The sequence below is a fragment of the Electrona antarctica genome, assembly GCF_951216825.1.
Source record: "Electrona antarctica genome assembly, chromosome: 2".
Classification (NCBI taxonomy): domain Eukaryota; kingdom Metazoa; phylum Chordata; class Actinopteri; order Myctophiformes; family Myctophidae; genus Electrona; species Electrona antarctica.
In genome coordinates this window covers 9,074,772-9,100,142 of record NC_136807.1, presented here as the reverse complement: position 1 = coordinate 9,100,142, position 25,371 = coordinate 9,074,772, and the positions used below count along the sequence as shown (strand labels likewise).

Genomic DNA, 25,371 nt, shown 5'->3' with positions numbered 1-25,371 from the left:
TGTCAGATGAACAAAATGTGTGTCTTGTCTGTTTTTAGTGGTACCGAGATCTCACCTGGCCCATCATGGACTAATCTCCTCGCACTGTGTCAGCTTGTCGACATCTCTCCTGTAGGCCATTTAGTTTTGCTGTCAGCCAACAAAGGTCGCATTCACACCAGAATGTCGGAAAGTGCGCTTCGTTTGGCAGGTGTAAAGGCTCATTCGAATCCTGATGCGCACATTGCGCATCAAACAACCGCATTCTACGTCGCCAAAAAACGTGGGTTTCACTTTGCTTCCAAGCGCACCTGACTTCGATTCACTGCAGGTGTGAATGCAATCGCATCAAATAAAGGAAATTAAGTAATCAATGTGGCAGATGAATGAGGAGTAAAAACAGTTGGAGACGGAGAAGGCATATTTTACGAAGCGCAAAGGTGTCCCGTTACCATGGATAGACGTGTCAAATAAGGAGACCGAATGCGAAATATGGTCAGACGAGCACACCTAGTGTACAGATGTCTGTCTGTGCGTAAACATGTCACTGTGTGTGGGGATCCGAGTGGAGACTTTCTTAATCTTGTTTAACCCATTTTGACCTGAGATCAGATTCTAAAGATGTCTTCTACATCCTGACAGTTTTCTGAAAAAGTTGTTTCTATGTCAGTCGTTCTTCGATTTAAAAAAAATAGCAGACCTACAAGCTCGTAGCTTGTAGATCTATTTTTCAATAGCTAAAGCATAACATAATGCTAACACCAAAAGGGGTTGCCGCCCAAAAATGGGTTAAATATAAATACTCTTATCTATAAACTGTATAGCTAACATGGCATATGAGCATTTTATATGATGTCATGATAATCTATGGGAGTACAGATCATTTTGCGCTCCCATCTCTGCTGTGCCTCGGCGCGCGCGCGCGCACACACACACACACACACACACACACACACACACACACACACACACACACACACACACACACACACACACACACACACACACACACACACACACACACACACACACACACACACACACACACACACACACACACACACACACGGGTGTAGGGAGAAGAGAAGTCTGGCAGAGTTTAGATAAACTTCACCCACCTTAACCTCCCTCCAGACATATCAAGATGAAACATTCACAGATGACTTATGTCTTATTTCCTGTATGGCAGGGTTCCCCAATTAATTTTCCTCAAGGGCCATATTTTGACTAGGGAACCAGGCTGGGGGCCGAGTCCGCACGCGTGAAAAATTGGGTTTTTTATTTTTTCATTAATGAATTAAAAGTTGTTCTCAACCAGTGACTTTTGCTGATCAGTTTGACTTTGGTTAGGTTATTGATAATAAGCTTTTATTCTACTAGTGCAGTAGAATTTAGCACTTCACAAATTGCTCTTTCTTAGCTCCTCAGCCAAGTGGGAAGTTATGTTTGACAGTTTATTGAAACAAAATGAGATGAATGTGGAATGGGACGAGGAACCCAAGGTTAGGACGAGAATCTGGGTGAGCGGGTGGGGGCGAAGTCTCGGGAGCTGACGGCCATCATTGCTCTACTTGAGGAGGAGGACGACCTCGAGGAGGTCGTCTCTGCTCGGTCACTGCCCCCCCTTGGATTCCTAGAGAAGTCAGAGACAGAAGGAAAAGAGATAATCGAGGACGAAGGAGGTGGTTGGGGTGGAGGAGGACGAAGGAGGTGGTTGGGGTGGAGGAGGACGATGAATTTGAAAGCAGTGAATGGCAGAAACAGCCGATCTACAAGAGCAGTACTCAAGACTAGAGATGTCCCGATACTGTATCGGTATTGGAAAAGTATCGGTATCGGCGCTTTTTGGTCATATTGGGTCATATCGGTATCGGCAAATATGCCAGTCTAACCACTGATCCAACACAGGGGTATTAAAGGGGTTGTAAATAAAATGTTGGGGCATGTGGAGTTTGCTTTCGAGTTGCTCAAACTGCAAGTGCACATTTGAGTGAGGAGTCTGCTATTAGTGGTATCGAGATCTCACAACACAAGATAAAATAAGTAATTTTCTTTTTTTTACCAGCTGCTGTGTAAGCACAGCTGGTCAATGTTCTCTCTGCGGTGCTTTCACGCCCACTTGCTGTAGTTGAGACCTATGTTTCTCATTGGCTGTACTGACGACCTATCGTCCTGATATCGTCCTCGTCTCTATCGTCCTCGTCTCTAGACAACCACACACTTTTTGCCTCTAGCCGACCTCTCAGCCACAGGATATAATGCAGCAGCTGGTATTTAATTGATGTCATCAATTCTTGTTTATTATTATAAATATTATTCTCTGGTATCGGTATTCGGTATCGGTATCGGCTAACACAGAAATTGTATCCCTACTCACGAGTCACGACCCATGTTTGGTCTGTTGTGAAGCAGAACAAACAAGCCGTAAACAAGTGTATTTATACTGTGGTGATTGCAGCAAGGATTGGCTGTGGTGAGTGGAGGCAGGTGTAGTGGATACAGGTGATTTGAATGGGGAGTGGCTCATGAGTGAGGGCAAGTGTGGTTGATAGGGAAGCGATTGAGAACGGGGAGTGGCCGTGATAAGCAGAGAGTGATCTCTACTCCTGAACCTACGTTGAACACAACTACATTTCTGGTGATATAGGAAAGACAGACAGACAGACAGACAGACAGACAGACAGTTGTGGAATTTATAGATGGCCAAGGGTACCATAACTAATGTAAACTGTATGCCTGCATACAGTAGGCATACTATATCCCACAATTATGCAACCTACTGTAATAACTACTGCTGAAATGAAATAGACAAGCATAGCACAATATAAAGCAGGTTTGTGTGATTTTGTAAACATACATCTGGGTGAACCAACTACTGAAAATAGCAATGGATGCGCTTGCGACTCACTGTATGCTGGTAGACGTGGTACAAGTAGGAGGATGGCATAAATCATGGTCCTCATTGACTCCAAAATAGCAGTGTGACACACCCCATACTGTACAGTATCTCTCCTCCCACACCAGCGCATGACGAATACCGAAGATGCGAGCGTGCGTGCGTGCGTGCGTGCGTGTGTGTGCGTGTGTTTGGGGGGGTTAAAGCATGAATGTTATCATGCTTTAAGGTTTATGTTGTTCCACAGAGCACTAACTTCACTGACAGAAGCATACAGTATATGGCATTTTATCGGTTCTTTTAAAGTTGTGTTTTGCCTATACCAGCAGCCAATGGATCTTTTATTCTGTTGCCTCTCTCTCTACATTTATGCTGAGACCATATGGCTGCAGCCTATAGAGTGCCTGTGGCTGGATGCAGGCTTCTGTAAATGGAAGTCTAACCAGTAGTTTTTGAGAGATATGCGACTGGCAAATCAACTGACGAAGCCATCCTTAGAGCCCTGCTGCTAGCGGGGCTAAACACAGACAAAAGAAATTGAGAAAAGACAAAAGACAATCAAACGCGGGCTGTCAAAAGACAATCAAACACGGGCTGTCAAAAGACAATCAAACATGGGTTGTCGGGTAGCTGGGAACTGCAAGTCTTTTTGAAAGAGGCTTTTTGAGTGATGGCATCTGTGATGTTGTGTTGTGTGCTCCACAAAGAGGGGGCGGCGACCGAGAATGCCCTGTTCGGTGCTTCGCCTGGGAAGTTTGCAGTAAGTTTGAATAATATTCGGATCAATAGCGACAGAGAACACTGCTGGAAGCCAGCAGTGTTCTCTGTCGCTATCGATCCTTGCAATAATAATAATATACTTGCAATATAATATAACACAGTAAATTGTGTTTGTTGGAATGCCCGGCCAAGCTGGAGGCACCGGCGCAGAGGAATCCATGCAGTCTCAGTGGGCAGGTACTTCACTCCTGCGCCGCCACCACCACCCAAATAAAATGCTGCATCCATGTTTTGATGTCCGTTTGGAGGTGAAGTGTAGAGTGGGTGCATGGGTGGGTGGCAGCAGATAACAGATACACGAGGTAAAAACAAAGCAGCAGATAACAGATACATGAGGTAAAAACAAAGCAGCAGATAACAGATACATGAGGTAAAAACAAAGCAGCAGATAACAGATACACCAGGTAAAAACAAAGCAGCAGATAACAGATACACCAGGTAAAAACAAAACAGCAGATACCAGATACACCAGGTAAAAACAAAGCAGCAGATAACAGATACACGAGGTAAAAACAAAACAGCAGATAACAGATACACAAGGTAAAAACAAAGCAGCAGATAACAGATACACCAGGTAAAAACAAAGCAGCAGATAACAGATACACCAGGTAAAAACAAAGCAGCAGATAACAGATACACCAGGTAAAAACAAAGCAGCAGATAACAGATACACGAGGTAAAAACAAAGCAGCAGATAACAGATACACGAGGTAAAAACAAAGCAGCAGATAACAGATACACGAGGTAAAAACAAAGCAGCAGATAACAGATACACCAGGTAAAAACAAAGCAGCAGATAACAGATACACCAGGTAAAAACAAAGCAGCAGATAACAGATACACGAGGTAAAAACAAAGCAGCAGATAACAGATACACGAGGTAAAAACAAAACAGCAGATAACAGATACACGAGGTAAAAACAAAGCAGCAGATAACAGATACACGAGGTAAAAACAAAACAGCAGATAACAGATACACGAGGTAAAAACAAAACAGCAGATAACAGATACACGAGGTAAAAACAAAGCAGCAGATAACAGATACACCAGGTAAAAACAAAGCAGCAGATAACAGATACACCAGGTAAAAACAAAGCAGCAGATAACAGATACACCAGGTAAAAACAAAGCAGCAGATAACAGATACACGAGGTAAAAACAAAGCAGCAGATAACAGATACACGAGGTAAAAACAAAGCAGCAGATAACAGATACACCAGGTAAAAACAAAGCAGCAGATAACAGATACACGAGGTAAAAACAAAGCAGCAGATAACAGATACACGAGGTAAAAACAAAACAGCAGATAACAGATACACCAGGTAAAAACAAAGCAGCAGATAACAGATACACCAGGTAAAAACAAAGCAGCAGATAACAGATACACGAGGTAAAAACAAAGCAGCAGATAACAGATACACGAGGTAAAAACAAAGCAGCAGATGTATACAGTAGACAAGTAACAGATAGAAGGTACAGTCGGGTGCCACCGATATTGTCCCTTATCATTTGACCCATTTAGGCCTGACCTCAAAATTTAAAAAAATCCTTCTAAATCCTCCAGTTTTCTGAAATAAATATTTTCACGATTTTTCAAAAATAGCAGACCTACAAGCTCGTAGCGCGCCACTCGGTGGCACGCTATGAGCTTGTAGATCTGCTATTTTTCAATAGCTAAATTATAACATAATGTTTAAAACACCAAAAGGGGTTCCCGCCCAAAATGGGTTAACTGTCCTTTTGCACAGATCACGCAAACCTCAGCAAAAAGAAAAGGACAATATCGATGGCCTCCAACTGTAAGGCAACTAGGCAAGGCAAGTTTATTTCATTATTTGTATGGCACATTTCATTTGAGCGACAAGGCAATTATATGCTTACATTAGACATTAGAGTACAATAAAAACAAAAGAGGTAAAACAGAAAAATGACTCTTGTTTTTAAATGAATAATGGATTGCCGGTATTCGATTAAATGAATAATCGAAAGATGATCAGGGCACTGTTCGACAGTCTAATGGCAGTGAGGTGGAAACTGTCCTCATATGTGTATGCAGAGGAGCTTGAAGTCACTGCATAACCCTTTCCACTGCAACACCGTCGATGCTCTGCCTCCTGTAGTCCACGATCAGCTCCTTGGTCTTGTATTTAGCCGTGGACCCCCCATCTAGGAAAAGAGTTTGTGCGAGGGAAGGGACCCTGATAAGAAAAGATTCATATTGATCAAATGTTCCAAAATGTACAGTAAAAAAAGGAAAAAAGTAGCCAATTAGCCCTTCACTAAGTCCTCCCCAACCCATCCTTGTCAAATAGGCACATTAGCAGCGAAGAAAGCTTGACCTGCATAGCAACCGTTGCTAAACTATTTGGATTGGCATTTGACAATCGCTTTTTGGGTGGGATTTAGTGAAGGGCTAATTTACAAGCTCATGATGCAACTTGTGAGCCTGTAGATATACTATTTTTAAATAGCCAAAATATAAAATAGGGTTCAAGTGGTTAAAGGATTAGTTAAGATTTTTGGACTTAAAGCTGTAGGAGGTATTAATTGATTGCCTGGGTCCTGTGGTGGGAGTTCTGGTCTGGTTTTGGTGAATATGAAGTAGTTCCGGTCGTTTGGTGGGGGGGTTCACTGGGGCCACGCATCATTCCTTTTTTTTATATATAAATTTTATCCCACGATTTTGTAACCCATTTTTCACCCCTGTGTCAATTATCTAATGTGATCCTGGGCTCTACACACCCTCCGCCAACATAGTCCCCATACCGTATATGGGGGACATGGGGATAGCAACGGACTTGAACTCATGCTAACCACGCATCATTCCTGAGCAGTAAGAGGAGCAGGTAGTGTTGAGGGTGTCTTTATCTATTTAGGAGTTGTGGTGATTCTGAAATTAATAAAATATTAATATTTAGTCAAATATATATATATCACTCCTACTGGGCACTGGCAATAGTATGCAACTTAACTACACTTCAGAGGACTTTTAGGGTGTAAAACGAGCTCCACATTACTTGTTGCAATATTACTGTAGTGCAGAGTGCATGTGCCACTCATAGATTGGTTGTTTGAGGTTTTTATATTTTGAAAACAAAGGTGGTTCACTTTCACGATCAGTTTCTATTTTATTTACTATGGAAGCCAATGGAGAAACAGGATAGGAAACGCCAAAAGAAAATAGACTGTTGTAAGGAAGGAGGAAGTACAGGTTGGTCACTTCAGGCTCTACTACATCACACCATGAGGACAAAGGATTGAGGATAAACTACTATCATTAATTATTGTTTATTAATTATTATTATTCTGGCAAATACAGCATCATAACATTTAAAAAATATTGGCCTGTCTTGGATATGTTGAAAACACATAGGATATTTATTGTAGATTTATTGTTGGACATTACTTTGTTGACACTTTTTGTTGAGTTACTACGGAGCCCCTGAATGGCCATGCATTCAAAATATATTTTATCTTGTCCGTACAAGATAATATCTCGTCCGTACAAGATATTATCTCGTCCGGACAAGATATTATCTTGTCCAGACAAGATATTATCTCGTATTTTTATCCGTATTTTGAATGCATGGCCATTCAGGGGCTCCGTAAGTTCCACTTTAGTGGCATCTCTGGACTCAAAGTAATTTCCTTGGAAGTAGTTGCAATGTGAGCACTCACACAAAGCTGCTGAGAAGTCTCTATTTTGCTTACTCACTCTTTTACTCTCTGCACCGTGATGAGAGAAAATTGTGCCTACGGGTAATCACCTATATCTCTGGTTCTTTCTGTCTGTCTCCATTAACCTCTGTCAACCCCTGGCATCCCTGTCTTGGGCATTTCATTAGGTGAAAGCGAATTTTCACACATTTGCTGAAATGTAAAACATCTATATCTATCAATCTATTGTTTGTGCTATTCGTCGTACAATGAAGTATATATAGGCCTTAAGTGGTTAAGTCTCACTTTGCGCTGCATAGTAACTTCATCTTCTTCACATTTGCCCCATCGCTCCCTCTCTCCCTCTCTTTCTCTCTCTCATTTTCTGTCTTTCACAGCCTCTGTCTCTCTCTCTTTCCCTCTCTCTCTCCCTCTGAAAGCCGATGATGATGGCATGAGGCAGCAGAAATGCGAGCTGAGGGTTGTACATCAACGCGTCCTCTCCTCGCGAAACTACTGAGCGAGCGATACGGCCGGGCGCAGTCACTACAGTATCTGCTGACTGTCCCAGACGCACTGTCATTGGTGCAGAGCGTGCTGCATAGTCCCGCTATGCTTGGCTACCCTTCTGGGAAGTGAGTGGTCTTATAACCTCTCTGTCGCTCTCCATGCCTATAATTAAACTTTGTCCAATAGCCGATCTACAAGCTCACAACGCATCACGGACGCTACGCATTGTGAGCTTGTAGATCCGTCGTGCGACAAGCCAGGCATACGGTAAATAAGTAATTTCGTCCTTACCTCTCAACCTCTTATCTCTCTGTTCTTCGGTTCTTCCAGAGATATTCCAAGAGGATTTGTTTTACCTAATGTTGCATGGTTGTGAAGTTGATGTCAACATTCTCCTCCCACGAAAGAGAGCATGTTAGAGAAGCTATAGCTTGCCTTGTGCCTAAACTTGTGTAACTCTTGCACAACTCTTGCAAAGTGTTCAGAGTGCAGAATGTGATTATACAGTAGAATAAATGAGTACAAGTTAGAATAGGCCATGGGCTGGCTGGGCCTGGCTGGGCCATGGGCTGGCTGGGCCTGGCTGGGCCATGGGCCTGGGCCATGGGCTGGCTGGGACGCAGCATCAACTATTTGGTTCAGCACTCCTGCAGATATGGTGCAGAATCTACTCTCATTTGGAAAGCAGTATCAATATTCTTACATAAATCTGTCCATATCTGCTATGCATCTAATTCATATAGGTACTGTAGATTCCCAACTCTTGGTAACAGGCCAAAGTCCGTCTCCACAGTACAACACAAATTATTTAGCCTATAAAATAAACCAGTAGTTAAATAATGCATCTGTCTGTGGGTTTTGATCAAAGGGAGAGCTTTGATTATTGTGTCCAAACGCATTGTTTTTGAACTGATTGAAATGAACCGCAGCAGGTGTAGCAGGTTTGCAGCCTTTCTCCTCCCTTCTCTTCTCTTCTCTTCTCTTTTCTTCTGTCCTGTCCTTCTCTAGTTCTCTCCATTCTGTCCATATGTTCTCTGTAGTTGAGTGTCTGCAGCTTTTCATAGTCTCTGCCAGGAAAATTCCACTTGGCTGCCTTTCACCGCTTCCCTTGGCCAGAGCCAGGTTCATGACTTCCTGTGTCGTCTCTCTCTCTCTCTTCTCTCTGTCACACTTGCACACACGCACGGGCACACACGGGCGCCGCGTGTGCACACAAGTAGGCGCGAATTGCCATTGGAGAATTGAATATTATTAGATCAGAAACCAGGTTACTGCTTTATTTTAACTTGAATGCCTAGGAGAGACACTGCATTGGTTCCTCTGTGCTGCTGCTAATGTGTGCCATGGGTTTCATGGCAGTCATTCAGTAACACCCAGTAGGAAGGAAATCACAATGTCAATGTGTCTGTCTGTCTGTCTGTCTGTCTGTCTGTCTGTCTGTCTGTGCGTGCGTGCGTGCGTGCGTGCGTGCGTGCGTGCGTGCGTGCGTGCATGCGATCAGCTATTTTCAGAAGTGACACGGTCATGCAGCTAAGTATAAAATTGGGCTTAAGTGGACCGTGCAGCTCGTGCTACTTTGAGCTGTTTTACAAATCCAAAGTATCGTTCTGTCGGCCTATGGTTCTAGTCATGTACTGTACTGTGCTGTGCTGTGGAAGTGAGGGCATGTAGACTAGTGAAGTGTCTTGGTGTCAGGACAACAATGGAAGCAAGTCCCCGTGACTTATTTGTGTTATCCTTTTAGCCTTATCTGACTGTACCACGTGCTTGTTTGCATTTCTGACTAATAAAGTGTACAATCAATCAAAAAAAAGTAATAATGTAATGTAATGGCAGTTGTAAGTCTTGTCTAATATGCAGTATTCAATATCATATTTTCTACTTCTAAGAGGCAGACTGAGAACTGAGTGCAGATGGAGATGGACAGAATTTAACAGATGTCAGAAATGGCGTCTAGTTTGCATTACAGCTGCTTAACCCATTCTGTGCGGGAACCCCTTTTGGTGTTTTAAAGAGGGAGTGCCACACCCTGGAGTCGTTTTTATGTGCAATGGTGTATTAACTTTGTATTTAGGGTTTCTTCCTGGAGGCTGAACCCTTGACAGTCAAACGGGCCGATGAAATAAACAGTAATATAGTGACAGCACACTATCAGCCCCTATCAGCCCACTATCAGCCCCTCCCCTAACCCTTTATCATACAACTACAGCTGTGGGTGCAGCTTCAGTTCAGGTGGATCACCACCCATCACCACCCACCAGCAGTGCTTCATTTCTAAATTCTTAGGTGCCGGAGCTCGCCCTCTACAGCTACCGCAAAATTTGTTTTTTTTATCCCGGATTTTTTTGCCTTTTTTTAGCACAACCAACAGCCAGCCCACCCATCAGAACACAATAGAGTAGGCATATAGACGTTTTTATATGTCTTTAAATGTTCTGATGAATTGAAAATGGAGGACCCTGAAGTAACAAGTCTTAAGCTTTTTCTGGTTTTATACTCGTAGCAGTCAGATTTTGTATTGACCTGTGTAGGCTTTCGTTTGAACTGTACCCATTCTACAAACGGAATAAAATTTCCAATCAGTCAATCAATAACATTTGCAGCAGCAGTTAACACAGGGGCCCGCCGGCTCACAACACACAACTACAGTAGGCATTTGCAGTTCAGTTGGCACAGCGGCTCAACGTTATATTACATACTGTATAAAATACAGTATTAAGTTAGGGTGGCCCATCATCAGAACAGTACGCAATGTATACCTGCATGCGCGTTGTTGTTGTCCTTATATTATCCAAGTTCCTCCTCCGACGACCTCCTCCCCCTCCCCCTCCTCCTCCTCCTCCTCTCAACTCAATAATGCTACTACTACTTAATTCTGTACTAGTCTTTTTTCATTTCGGGCCCACCAAAGCAAGCGTTATGATATTCGATTATGATCGAGCCATGTTGTAAAGCCGGGTGTCTTTGCGAGATTTGGCAATGCAGTCAGTTCTGTTCATAAGAACTCACCAAAATGCTGTCCCCAAGGCTAAACTCCAAGTAGCATGAGTTAATCTATTGCTCCATAAAAGTATGAAAGTTCCGTATTCCATATGCAACAAACGACAACAGATGCAAATTGCAAAAGTGCGAGACGAGAGTTGTTTTTATTTACGCATCCGACACCGTCAACAGTGAGGCGTCAAGCCACACAACGCCGGGGTTCCATAGCCACCTATTTCCTCTCAAAACGGGCACACATTTCAAAATAAGAGTGTTTTTTTGTTTGTACTTGCAATGCGATCATTCAAGCAATGTTTTATTTTGGAATCGTACTGGAAATAGAAGTAACTATGACGAGGAAGAAGCCTAGTTGACTTGAAATTGAAACTAAAATAATAATAGAGAGTATTGTATATTGTAATGTGCATTTGGGGTGGCGGAGCGCCCTCTACAGCTACCGGAGCTGCCTCTACAGGTGGCTTGAGCTCCCGGAGCTCAAGTGACAGGTACCGGAGCTGAGCTCCGCCAAGCTCCGGCTGAAATTAAGCACTGCCCACCAGGCAAACCAGGCATACTTAATGAACTGGTGGGCGTGCCCACATAAAAACATAATTTTAACAAATACTGTACACTTTTTTGAAAAAATTATACCTCCTTATATAACAATAAGACCCGATGATCATGTTTTAGGGTGGAAAACAATCACAGCACTCCATCTTTTAGCATTATGCTATACTTTAGCTATTGAAAAATAGCAGATCTACAAGCTCATAGCAAGCTCGAGCTTGTAGATCTGCTATTTTTTTGAAAAATCGTGAAAATGTGGTGCAAATGTGGTGAATGTTTTTATCTCAAATCTTTGCTTCTGGGCGGGTCGCTGGAAAAAACACCACTGACATAGAAACAAAGGATTTTCAGAAAACTTTTAGGATTTCGAAGATTTTTTTTTTTTAGAATCGGCATCAGTCCTAAATGGGTTAAGGCTTAACCCATTTAGGACTGATGCCAATTCTAAAAAAAAATCTTAACCGTTAAGCCAATATAAAGTGGATCTCCTTGGAGCTCAGGTCTCGACTACCAGGCTAGCTGGAATCACATGACTCCAGAGAGGCCTTATTACAATTTACAATTTAGGCATTTATCAGACGCTCTTAATCCAGAGCGACTTACATTAAGCAAGAACAAAGAATAAAAAAGCATAGCAATACAATCAAATACATACAAAGTAGTTATCAGGAATCATACGTAAGCTAAGAGCGTAACAGTGGAAAATCTATATAATGAAACTATGCATATATATACTATAGAGTGCTATGTCTACATAAAATGCTATAAGTCTACATAAACTGCTCTCTAAGTCTACATAAAAATGCTATCTAAGATACATAAGTTGAGCCTTTTCATACGCCTGTAGGAGGTCGAGGCTAGGTCAAGTACTACGGCAAGTGCTATGGACTCTGAAGAGGTGTGTTTTCAGACTGCGGCGGAAGATTGGGAGCGAATCTGCAGCTCTGATTGCAATGGGAAGTGCATTTCATAGTATTTGCATGGCAAGTACTAGTAAACCTTGGGCAGTAACAGGTTTGCAGCTTTCTTAGGGGAATTGATCCTCAAGGTTATATCCTCTGCATATTTCTGTGGCATTCTATTCTTGGAACACAAGAAGTATGTATTACCAATCGCACAAGCCATTTCTCTCTGAATTAGTCATTCAAGGACATATAACTGGCCTCACACAAAGGAGTAGCTCCCCTAAAACAGAGTTAACAGAGTCAGAGGTATCAGTCTGGCTTCATATTGGATTGACGTTTTGCATCTAGGCCCTACCCTTTTATTTATTTTGCCCCAGTGCCTAGGCAGTTCGTCTACAATTTTGTATTACCCATTCAGGCCTGACGTCGATTTTTTTTTTTAAAAATCTAAATTTTCGGAAAGATTTGAGGCACATTAACGATTTTTCAAAAATAGCAGATATACAAGTTCATAGCGCGCGCTATAAGCTTGTAGATCTGCTATTTTTCAATAGCAAAATTATAACATAATGTTTAAAACACCAAAAGGGGTTCCCGCCCAGAATCGGTTAATACTTCTGAGCCCCTTTTTAGCTTTGGTTAAAACTTGATCATGAATTTAAATTAAAATGCTCATTTTGTTTGTAAATACATCAAAGATGCGATTATATTCCATCTACGTATAATGGATAAAGCCTTGGCCTGGAAGAGAGGTCATCAGGTGGTCCCCAAAACCTTCTTAGAGTGTTTCAGAATGACTAAGTTAATTGCTAGCTATTGTAGCTAAAGCAAATGCAATCTCTAATGCTATTTGTTACCTTGTCCTAAAGCCTTAATATCATGGTACTGTATTGTGCGCGTTATCCGGACCCCCGTCCAATGATATATGACTCAGAAAGGAGCAGGCTTTGCCTAAAGAACATCTGGTAAAAGTGCGGGTGGGACAAAAACACAATACTGTGATACATCATCGTACATTGTCAAGTAGGCCTAACATGGTATTACATGTCCGACACGTTAAAATTACCACCGCTGAAGTGCCCTTGAACAAGGCATTGAACCACTACGATGAAATGTGTTCTATGAGCAGGGCCTGGCTGGAAACAAGTTCTTGAGCTTAGCCCAGATACCCTGGGTAAATATAGATTTCATTTCATTTCATTTCATTTCACATCATGCAGGTGCTTTACATTATGAACCCCCCCCCCCCCCGCTGGTGCGCAAACTTGCGGCACAAGACCACATTTACATGATGCATTAATGTTTTAAGACTTTGTAGGGTTGGCCCCGTGGCTACGACCAGGCCTAATACCCCCCGAGGCCCCGACACACATCACCTAAGAAGCAAGTCACAGTGTTTCAGCACCATAGACAGCAACTTATTTTACCCAGACAAATAAAGTCTGTGTAGGCCTCTTCTCCAATCAATTTAATTTCTGGTGGCTACATTAAATGTTACCAGTACAAGTTATGATAAAATAGAAAATAATAATAGTAATACAATTCCATTCCATTCCAACAACCTCTATTATATCACACGTAAACACAACATCAACGATACTAAATCTCAAATTGAACTCTTTTGTCACTCAGAAGCACTTCACAGGTCAACAGCAACGTAGTGTCTCCACTAGGCCGGATGGCCGAAGGCCAGAGACCTGTCCGTGTGTGCTAGACCAGTGGTTCCCAAACTTTTTCATGTCAAGGACCCCCAAATTGACACTGATGAGCCTGCGGACCCCCATTTGAAAAAGATTATTATGGCTCTAGCAGTGATTTTCAACCCGTTTAATTTCAAGGACCCCCAGTTTGACATGCATTAGGCTACGGACCCCCATTTAATAGCATTTCTATCTCTGGGACCCCCAATTTATATTGTAAAATCAATGCTAATTTAACTCAGAGAGCGTACAAATGGAACCAAATGGACCCGTTTGGTTCCATTTGTACACTCTCTGAGTTACAGACCCATAAGGGTCCATTTGGTTCCAAACTATCATTTAGTTGGGGTCCCCCCTGGAACTCCCTCAAGTACCCCTGGGGGTCCCCGGACCCCACCTTGGGAACCACTGTGCTAGACCTATTGGTGTGAAACCTCTGTATACTCCTACTTCTATTGGTGTGAAACCTCTGTATACTCCTACTTCTATTGGTGTGAAACCTCTGTATACTCCTACTTCTAGACCTGTTGGTGTGAAACCTCTGTTTACTCCTACTTCTAGACCTGTTGGTGTGAAACCTCTGTTTACTCCTACTTCTAGACCTGTTGGTGTGAAACCTCTGTTTACTCCTACTTCTAGACCTGTTGGTGTGAAACCTCTGTTTACTCCTACTTCTAGACCTGTTGGTGTGAAACCTCTGTATACTCCTACTTCTAGACCTGTTGGTGTGAAACCTCTGTTTACTCCTACTTCTAGACCTGTTGGTGTGAAACCTCTGTATACTCCTACTTCTAGACCTGTTGGTGTGAAACCTCTGTTTACTCCTACTTCTAGACCTGTTGGTGTGAAACCTCTGTTTACTCCTACTTCTAGACCTGTTGGTGTGAAACCTCTGTTTACTCCTACTTCTAGACCTATTGGTGTGAAACCTCTGTATACTCCTACTTCTAGACCTGTTGGTGTGAAACCTCTGTATACTCCTACTTCTAGACCTATTGGTGTGAAACCTCTGTATATATACTCCTACTTCTAGACCTGTTGGTGTGAAACCTCTGTATACTCCTACTTCTATTGGTGTGAAACCTCTGTATACTCCTACTTCTATTGGTGTGAAACCTCTGTATACTCCTACTTCTATTGGTGTGAAACCTCTGTATACTCCTACTTCTAGACCTGTTGGTGTGAAACCTCTGTTTACTCCTACTTCTAGACCTATTGGTGTGAAACCTCTGTATACTCCTACTTCTAGACCTGTTGGTGTGAAACCTCTGTATACTCCTACTTCTAGACCTATTGGTGTGAAACCTCTGTATATATACTCCTACTTCTAGACCTGTTGGTGTGAAACCTCTGTATACTCCTACTTCTATTGGTGTGAAACCTCTGTATACTCCTACTTCTATTGGTGTGAAACCTCTGTATACTCCTACTTCTATTGGTGTGAAACCTCTGTTTACTCCTACTTCTAGACCTGTTGGTGTGAAACCTCTGTTTACTCCTACTTCTAGACCTGTTGGTGTGAAACCTCTGTATACTCCTACTTCTAGACCTATTGGTGTGAAACCTCTGTATACTCCTACTTCTAGACCTGTTGGTGTGAAACCTCTGTATACTCCTACTTCTAGACCTGTTGGTGTGAAACCTCTGTATACTCCTACTTCTATTGGTGTGAAACCTCTGTATACTCCTACTTCTATTGGTGTGAAACCTCTGTATACTCCTACTTCTATTGGTGTGAAACCTCTGTATACTCCTACTTCTAGACCTATTGGTGTGAAACCTCTGTATATTCCTACTTCTAGACCTGTTGGTGTGAAACCTCTGTATACTCCTACTTCTATTGGTGTGAAACCTCTGTATACTCCTACTTCTAGACCTGTTGGTGTGAAACCTCTGTATATATACTCCTACTTCTAGACCTGTTGGTGTGAAACCTCTGTATATATACTCCTACTTCTAGACCTGTTGGTGTGAAACCTCTGTATATATACTCCTACTTCTAGACCTGTTGGTGTGAAACCTCTGTTTACTCCTACTTCTAGACCTGTTGGTGTGAAACCTCTGTATATATACTCCTACTTCTAGACCTGTTGGTGTGAAACCTCTGTTTACTCCTACTTCTAGACCTGTTGGTGTGAAACCTCTGTATATATACTCCTACTTCTAGACCTGTTGGTGTGAAACCTCTGTTTACTCCTACTTCTAGACCTGTTGGTGTGAAACCTCTGTTTACTCCTACTTCTAGACCTGTTGGTGTGAAACCTCTGTTTACTCCTACTTCTAGACCTGTTGGTGTGAAACCTCTGTTTACTCCTACTTCTAGACCTGTTGGTGTGAAACCTCTGTTTACTCCTACTTCTAGACCTGTTGGTGTGAAACCTCTGTTTACTCCTACTTCTAGACCTGTTGGTGTGAAACCTCTGTTTACTCCTACTTCTAGACCTGTTGGTGTGAAACCTCTGTATATATACTCCTACTTCTAGACCTGTTGGTGTGAAACCTCTGTATATATACTCCTACTTCTAGACCTGTTGGTGTGAAACCTCTGTATATATACTCCTACTTCTAGACCTGTTGGTGTGAAACCTCTGTTTACTCCTACTTCTAGACCTGTTGGTGTGAAACCTCTGTATATATACTCCTACTTCTAGACCTGTTGGTGTGAAACCTCTGTTTACTCCTACTTCTAGACCTGTTGGTGTGAAACCTCTGTATATATACTCCTACTTCTAGACCTGTTGGTGTGAAACCTCTGTTTACTCCTACTTCTAGACCTGTTGGTGTGAAACCTCTGTTTACTCCTACTTCTAGACCTGTTGGTGTGAAACCTCTGTTTACTCCTACTTCTAGACCTGTTGGTGTGAAACCTCTGTTTACTCCTACTTCTAGACCTGTTGGTGTGAAACCTCTGTTTACTCCTACTTCTAGACCTGTTGGTGTGAAACCTCTGTTTACTCCTACTTCTAGACCTGTTGGTGTGAAACCTCTGTTTACTCCTACTTCTAGACCTGTTGGTGTGAAACCTCTGTATACTCCTACTTCTTGTATGCAAGCTATGAAGCACACAGTCCACAGAGGTTGCACATCTCTACTATTGGGAAGAAACAACTACAAAACTTCAAAATGTTATATTATTACTATATTGCGACCGAAGGTCACAGTTAAATATGGAATCGCGCATTTCCCGTCAATGTGGGAGTTAGTCACACCCCAGGTAAGAGCGCACGTGACATCATCAGGGATGGAGCACGTGACGTGTGTGTGTGCGTGTGCGTGTGCGTGTGCGTGTGTGTGTGTGTGTGTGTGTGTGTGTGACTGCAGCCCCGTCAGCCCATGCATTAACTCGGCCCTGAAGACCACTGCACAAGACCTGTGCACAGTCAGTACTACTGCATCCTTCTCTCAGTCAGGAAGAATTTGCAAACATGCTGCGCTATTTGGGGAGAAAGGCCGTTCAGAGAATAAACACAGCAGAAAAAGATGGAGAGCAGACATACTGTACGTACAGTACTGTCAACCTGGGAACGGCATGATCCAACCCTAGAACAAGAAACCGCTGAGTCAACACAACAGCTCACTGGATGCCAGAAATTCAATAAAAACCTTTAGTCTCATTTTAATTTGCTCGCATCTCCATTCTCGAATAAAACGTTGCTCTGTGCTTCATAAAGAGTAGTCAACTTTATGGATGCGATTTTTTGATTGTGATTAGGAATGTCCCGATCACGTTCTTCTTCTCCCGATCCGATTCCGATCATTCGATTTTGAGTATCTGCCGATACCGATGTTTCCATATCACAATAGTACAATATCCAGAATCACAGACAATATCCTGTCTAATATCATGATATGGATATAATATTGATACTAGGGATAGTAGGGATGTCCCGATCAGGTTTGTTTGCTCCCGATCCGATTCTGATCATTTGAAAATGGGACCATCGGGACAACCCTAATTGTGATATTAAAGATAATGAAAAGAGGAGACATTGTTATTAAATTGATGTTTGAAAAATGTTTAACCTTTAGCATCTGAGTAAAACCAAACCTAATTCATAATACAAGAGGTTACAAGAGGTCATCCATGCTGGCATTGATAAGTGTCATGCATGTGACGTAACTTGTTTGGAGGAAATTCACATGTTGTTGTTGTTTTAAATTATTATTGTTATATCAATTGTTGTTACTGTGTTAAATTATTATTCATGTCATGTGTGTATGGTACAAGCATGGAAACAAGACTGCAAGGTCTTTCTTTGGTGAAATCCTTTTTGGACAAAATGCCTGACTGTACATTGTGCTGTTTGCATTTATATGTTGTCTAATAAAATATTCAATTCAACTCCCTGTGTAAAATATAATGGAGGCTTAATTATTTACTCATGTTTTAGTCAAATCTTTGAAAACTGTTAAAAATGTCTCAAATAAACCTCTCCATCCCTGCAAGCCACAGACAGCTCCAACAACTCCATCAAAACAAAAACATGCAATGCACTTCTGATCAGCATAAATCCTTCAACACGCACGCATGGACGGTACATCTTTGCTGTACTGTATACTGTATGACACCCCATCCTACTCCTCGTAATGTGAAGTAGGGGTTCTTACTGTATGACACCCCATCCTACTCCTCGTAATGTGAAGTAGGGGTTCTTCTGGCACAACTTCACGTTAATATCCATATCCTTTCTGTCTTGCCTTGGCATTAGATTCGGTGTCGGGTCACCTTGTCATCTGACTATAGTTTATTACTCTCATGTTCATAGTCTGCTGCAGTGCAGAGTTAATGAGTCATACAATGGACACAGACCATAAAACCACCTTCTCTCCCTTTAACCCCTTAAAGCCTCTGTACTTAGTAAACTGATACTTAGTTGATCAGGCCTCCAAATTAGTTTTTATTGGATCCAGGCCAGGACAGAAGAAAATGACAATTTAACTGAAGAAAATAGTAGATAATAAATAGGCTATAGAAAAATCAAAATCAAACAACTTACAAAGTGTCAACCTCTCCCAATGGCAGCCAACTGAGCCTGTTTTCCTTATTTCTAATAAACCAACCACAGAATAATAGCAATCCACCCAAGATGCTGCTACCCATGTTCGCCTGTTAGCCCTGTTAGCTGATTGATAAGAATCTAATCAATAAGCTAACAGGCACCCCTCAATCAGATCTTCAGGCACCAATCACAGTAACTACACAGCTAGGCAGCCTAGCTTCAACAGGCCGCTGATTCCAGTCAGAATGTGCACTAAGCTTCTGTGTGACAAGTTGTAAGCATAATATGCATTTCAATATGAATGTGTACTGCTGAACATATTAGAGAACATGTGTGTGTGTGTGTGTGTGTGTGTGTGTGTGTGTAAGAGGCTGCTCTGTGGTACTGGAACGGAATTGCCATAGTGGTTTATGTGTGAATTATTAGTATGTAGTAGGCTATGTACTGCTGATTGATTTGTGGTCTGCCCAATTGATTGGCCACGGTGTGTATGGAGTAAGGGCATGGCACTGTAGCTGTATGGACAACAAACATTCAGTTTAAATGAGATGTGAAAGGTTGCTTACTCATCTCTGAACTGGTTTGCATTTTACCTCCACCTAACCCCATGGTTACCGTATAGCCAGAAGGCAATCTCCAGAATGGTTATGGATTCAGATTAAAGATGATTTTACACAGTTTAATCAAGTCAAGCCGGAAAATAGACTTGAGTGCACTGCACAACAAAACTGGATTAAAATAGGTTGAAGATACTTAGTGGTACCCTTGCAGACTGGCTCCATCTGTTGGCTATGTTTTGTAAGTACACTGAGAGTCGTGAGGTTCATGTTTTCTGTGTTTCCTGTGTAGGTTTTACTGTAGGATTTAAGGCAGGTTCGTTATCAAAACCTTTATGAACGTTTAATTTAGAGAAAGTGAAGTACAGGCATTACATACCGTCACAATGTTTCATAAACAAGCTCTTTACTTTTGAATTGTGAAGGACGTCCTCCAGTGAATGAGTGATTAGAAGAGTCTAATAACCCATCCCCCCGTTTTGTTTACAGTAAAGCGATGAAGAAATGTTTGTTTTGTAAATAACTAACTTGACATTTTGTATTTTGACATATTGAATAGGCTATATACAGTATCCCAAACAGAGCATGGCCTAGGCCCGCCTAGGAGATTGATGTGGAAATGGTTGTTAGAGATAGCATCTGTGTCACTACCTAATGAAGTTGCCTGTGGTGCTGGAGACTGGGTGTGCCCTAATGACTGGCCTGCTTTCAATTGCACATAATTAGCAAATAAATCCTTTTATATACAGTAATATATACTGAATATATAATACTGTATGTTAGAACATAACATCGGTTGTGATGCCCATTGCTCATTCACATGAGCAATGTGCAACTGTCACATTCACAACAATCGCAACTGTTTGGAAATAAATTAACATACATTTCAGAGAGTCGTTTTCACATACCGCCATGATTGTTCTCACATAATTAATATACCGCTAACGCTAAGAGGTGTCTGTAAGACTAGGCATTTGGGGATGCTAAAATATCCTATTTTTGGGACAAACAGCCTGTGTGTGTGGTTGCCTTGCTGTGATGTGGGCTGTCACACAGCACACTCTCTCTTACCTGGGGGGCCAGCACCAAAGATTTGAGAGAGATACTTTTAATTTGTGTTTTTTCTATTCACTTGGTCATTAGGGTCCACAGAATGAGAGGTCTGCTCTGCCGGAAATATCGCGGATTTTTGTGTTTTTGTATACCACACCATCCATCCATCCATCCATCCATCCATCCATCTTCAACCGCTTATCCGTAGTCGGGTCACGGGGGCAACAGCTCCACCAGAGTGCTCCAGACTTCCCTCTCCAGAGCAACATTAGTGACCTCCTCCTGGGGGATTCTGAGACGTTCCAAGGCCAGTGAGTCGATGTGTTTCCTCCAACTGCGCCTTGGTCTGCCCTGGGGTCTCCTCCCAGTGGGACGTGCGTCGAGGACCTCCCTATAGGGAGACGCCTGAGAGGCATCCTAACCAGATGCCCGAACCACCTAAGCTGGCTCCTTTCCAGGCAAAGGAGCAGCGGTTCTCGTGTGACTGAACTTCTCACCCTATCTCTAAGCTATTTTTGAATTGGAAAATCCTGAAAAGTAACATTTTTACAGTATTACATTTCAAATTAATTTAGTTATACTTATGTTAACTTTATGAACTAAACAAATAGATTGGTCATAAAAAAGACAATAACATTTTAATACTAGTCATTTAACTGATAAAATAGACTGAAGTAATAAAAGTAGGTCATGTTTGCATGTTTGGAATTGTAAAAGCTGAATAATATATGAGTTACTGTAGCTGCTACAAGGACGAGCTGAACCATAACACGACAGGCTGTACCAAAACAATAGCTTTCAGGCCCAGAGACATCTTGGCTCCTACAAGCTGCAAAATATTATATCATATGATATCATAATGTTGGTATGATTTTTAAAGTTCTATACGTGATGGTTAAATAGAAAAGTTAGATATAAATAACCATAAAAACAATAATATAGCTGCAAGCAGCGATAAGACGGGTCCTCAGTCGGATTCCGCGGGGTCTTCAGCTAAATGACTGACAGAAAGCAAATGGACCTTCACAGGTCTGTAACTCAAAGAGTGTACTAAGTACCAAAAGGGCCTTTTGATTTGGATGACCCATGGCTGACGTGCCCACACAACGTTTACAATGGACAGCAATAATGTTTGTAAATGTTTGTATCATTGACTGACACAAACTTAAAATAATGACAATACTCTACTTCCACATGTCAAAAGTATGCCTGCATGCACGCGTGGCTCAGACGAAAGCACAGTTTAATGTTCAGCACCTCAGTGTGGTTGAAGCGCATGTGACTGGCGATGATGTTGGCTGGCAGGGTGCCTGAAGGTGGTGTGTGAACAGGTGGCCACACTCCTTTATGGGGAGCCCCACAGTCAGGTGGCCACACTCCTTTATGGGGAGCGCCACAGTCAGGTTGTGGCGCTGTGGCAAAGCGGAACAGCAGGTTCTGTATGGTGGTGCTGCCCGTCTTGTGGGTCTTCAGGAACACCACGGTGGTGTGTTTGGTGGGCTTCAGGCCCGGGGAGGATGGCTGGGAGGCTCAGGTGGATTTTGATTGATTGATTGATTGAATATTTTATTAGGCAACATATAAATGCAAACAGCACAATGTACAGTCAGGCATTTTTTTTGTCCGAAAAAGGATTACACCGAAGAAAGACCTTGCGGCCTTGTTTCCATTCGGGTCCCATCCACTCACACATGACATGAAAAATAATTGAACACAGTAACAACAGTTGATATAACAGCATATCAATTTCCTCTAAACATGAAATATACAGTATGCATAGGTTGGGGCTGAAGTTAATCGGAAGGGGTTTATTAGTATAAAGAGGCTGGGGCGATCACCTCCTCTCCCTTTGACCTGCTGATAGGTGAATTTTTAGGCCTGTCTTGAAGGAAGCCAGAGATTTGTTTGTTTTGAGAGATGGGGGGAGGGCATTCCACACCTGGGTAGCAGTGCTTTGAAAGGTGAATTTGCCCATATTTGTTTTATAAATGGGTGGCACCAGATCGTTGTTCACGCTCCCTCTTGGAAGGCATCCATGGTCCTGGAGGGAGAGCAATTTCATTTGATTCATTCACTTATAATAAGTCTGCATTATTGTGTGTTCATGGCTTTTATTAGGTAACATCCCGAGCCATATATGATAGATTGAAGATTTCCATTAAAGTAAAACATTGAATCTTGACAAGACAATGTAAAAGCTAATAAATGTAAAGTGGTCAGGAGGTGCACGCACATCCCGGGCTAATTCAACGGGTGCTCGAACAAAAAGAACAGACTGCAAAAGAAAGAATAAGTCTGCACACCGTTTTGAAAGCTCCCCAAAAACATTATTTACCAAGGCGGGGTAAGAAAAACACACCGTTTCGGCCTCTGTGGCCTTCGTCAGGTAGGCCACAGATACTACTAAACGTTGTGTTTTTGAGTGGTGCAAACCACTCCAACAACCAGCTTTGTCTGTATCTATGTTTGTGTCTATGTATGTGTGTACCTGTACGTGTGTGTACCTGTACGTGGGACCCAAAAAATGAGCATGGTTACTATGGTCACTGACATTACGTCAGACCACAGCTGATCAGGCTATATAAGACCTTGCACCACTCAGTTCACACGGGTGTGATGTTTTTTACATACAAACATACAAATACAATAAGGGACCATATTCCCATCGGGCTTGGCCCCTTATTATTAGTATAATTCTTCCTCAGTCTTTCAGGGGTCTGTACTTGGCCCCCTCCTTATTTCACTATACACCAAATCTCTTCGAATGTTTGCCTACATGACATACTAAGTAAAGGGACGGCAGGCTTCATATGTTTTATGTTTTATTCTCTGTTTTTGTCCACAGAGCTGTGAGAGAGTAAAACACGCCTCCTTCCATTGGCTTCCGCCTACTTCTTCCCAGGCCTCATGTATCCTGAACCCACCAATGACTCTCCAGGCCGTCTCTCGCACAGACAACATGCCTCCCCAGGCATGATCTACAGGTGAGCAGGAGTTGGTTGGTTACACACTACAGGATCTTCACAAAGCAAGACTTACACTGTATATACAGTACAGTACAGTCAGTAACTTCAGACACATGAGTAAAAGCTTGAGCAAAAATCTACCAGAACGCATCTGTGTCATATTTACTCATTTTAGTTGTTGTTATATATACAGTTAGCCTGGCGCAGCCAGACTTCATCCGCCCCTATTGCATACAGTATAGCAACATTATTATTATTTATTCATTTTTGTTCATAATAATAAAACGTTTTTCAGAATACTTTGTCAGCATTTAGAACGTGTTTTTAGAATCGGCCTCAGGTCTAAATCGCATAATATGTGTCTTTTTTATCAGCTTAGTGAGGAAATGGACGCTGCACTTTCTCAGATGGTTATCCAGTAGGAGATCACTGGCCAGTGGCCAGTGTTTGAGTTTGAGTTATGTGAACTGAACTGAGTTATGTGAACTGAACTGAGTTATGTGAACTGAGTTATGTGAACTGCTGCTTTATGTGAACTGCTGCAGAGATTTCTTAGAGGGGGAAAAAAACTGTCCCTGCTGGCAGCACATTTCAATGACGATGATGAGGAATGGATCACAAAAGCTGCTTACCTGTGTGACATATTCAGCAAACTCAGCCTTGTCACTTCAGGGGAGAATGGCAACAGCGTTTCATTTGGCAGATTAAATGGTTGCATTCAAAGCCAAACTGGCACTGTGGGGATGGCGAGCGAACAGGAGCATGAACATGAATATGTTCCAAACATTATCAATAATTTAGGGAGAGACTGAGACCCTCCATCTTCGTGATCGCTGTCAATGGAGTTTGGGCGCTATTTATCAACCGCCAAAGACCCAAAAAGTGCAAACTTTGTGAATGAAGAAGGGACACACCAATAAAGTTATTTTCCATACAAACTACAACAATTTGCAGATTTGCAATATAGCCTAGTCATAATAGAGAAGAAACAAAGAAAAAAACCAGAACAACAATATGAAATAACCACATTCTGCAAGTATAAAGAGAGTAAAATTGTATATTGCTGCTTAATAATGAAAAGGTTGTTTCAATCGGCTTAGTTTACAAGATTTCTCATTATAATGACTGGTACGTTTTTTCCGCTGCGTGTTGCGGATCCGAAAGTAGTAGTCTATCTGTCAGCTAAATATTTGGCGGCAGTGTGCAAACGTAATTGACCATAAAGTGAGATGGATATTTTCTTTTAGGTCCTCCAAAATTCACTCTGGTATTTGGCTGAAAAAACGCACCAGTGTGCAAACACCTTTATTGATTTTTTTCCATCACATTGGTGGTAATGGACTTCAATGTGCAGCAGAATAGTTAAAAACCTTTGAAAAAAGAACTTGAAACCAATACAATACAGACAAACACAATGAAGAGGGCACTTGAGAAGTCTGTGAGAGCAAGAGATATGGAAGATTGATCTCCACAACTTCCTTTGAGACTCTGTGGAAGACTATTTTAAGGAATTATCTACAATTTAGGCATTTAGCAGACGCTCTTAATCCAGAGCGACTTACATTAAGCAATAACAAAAGCATCACATATATAAAAAGTAGTTATCATGAATCATGCGTAAACTAAGAACGTAACAGTGGAGTATCTATGTAAACTATACATACTATACTATATAATATATTATACATGTGTACACGTGTACTATAAAGTGCTATGACTACATAAAGTGCAATTCTAGAGCTGTCTACGTAACAAGCTATACGTCTGTTTAAAATACTATCTAAGTCTACATAATGTGCTATCTAAGGGGCTAGGCTAG

The 25,371-nt window shown here is 41.9% G+C and overlaps 1 protein-coding gene across 1 annotated transcript in view; it reads left to right on the top strand.

The window, feature by feature from the left end:
* LOC306943428 (voltage-gated potassium channel subunit beta-2-like) overlaps positions 1–25,371 on the top strand; it is a gene marked incomplete at its 5' end in the record, with an annotated part of 118,302 nt that overhangs the window by 4,661 nt on the left and 88,270 nt on the right. The window contains one exon of the mRNA XM_079529746.1: positions 23,432–23,570. Within this exon, the coding sequence (XP_079385872.1) occupies positions 23,494–23,570 (77 nt within the window). The remainder of the gene's footprint in view (positions 1–23,431; positions 23,571–25,371) is intronic.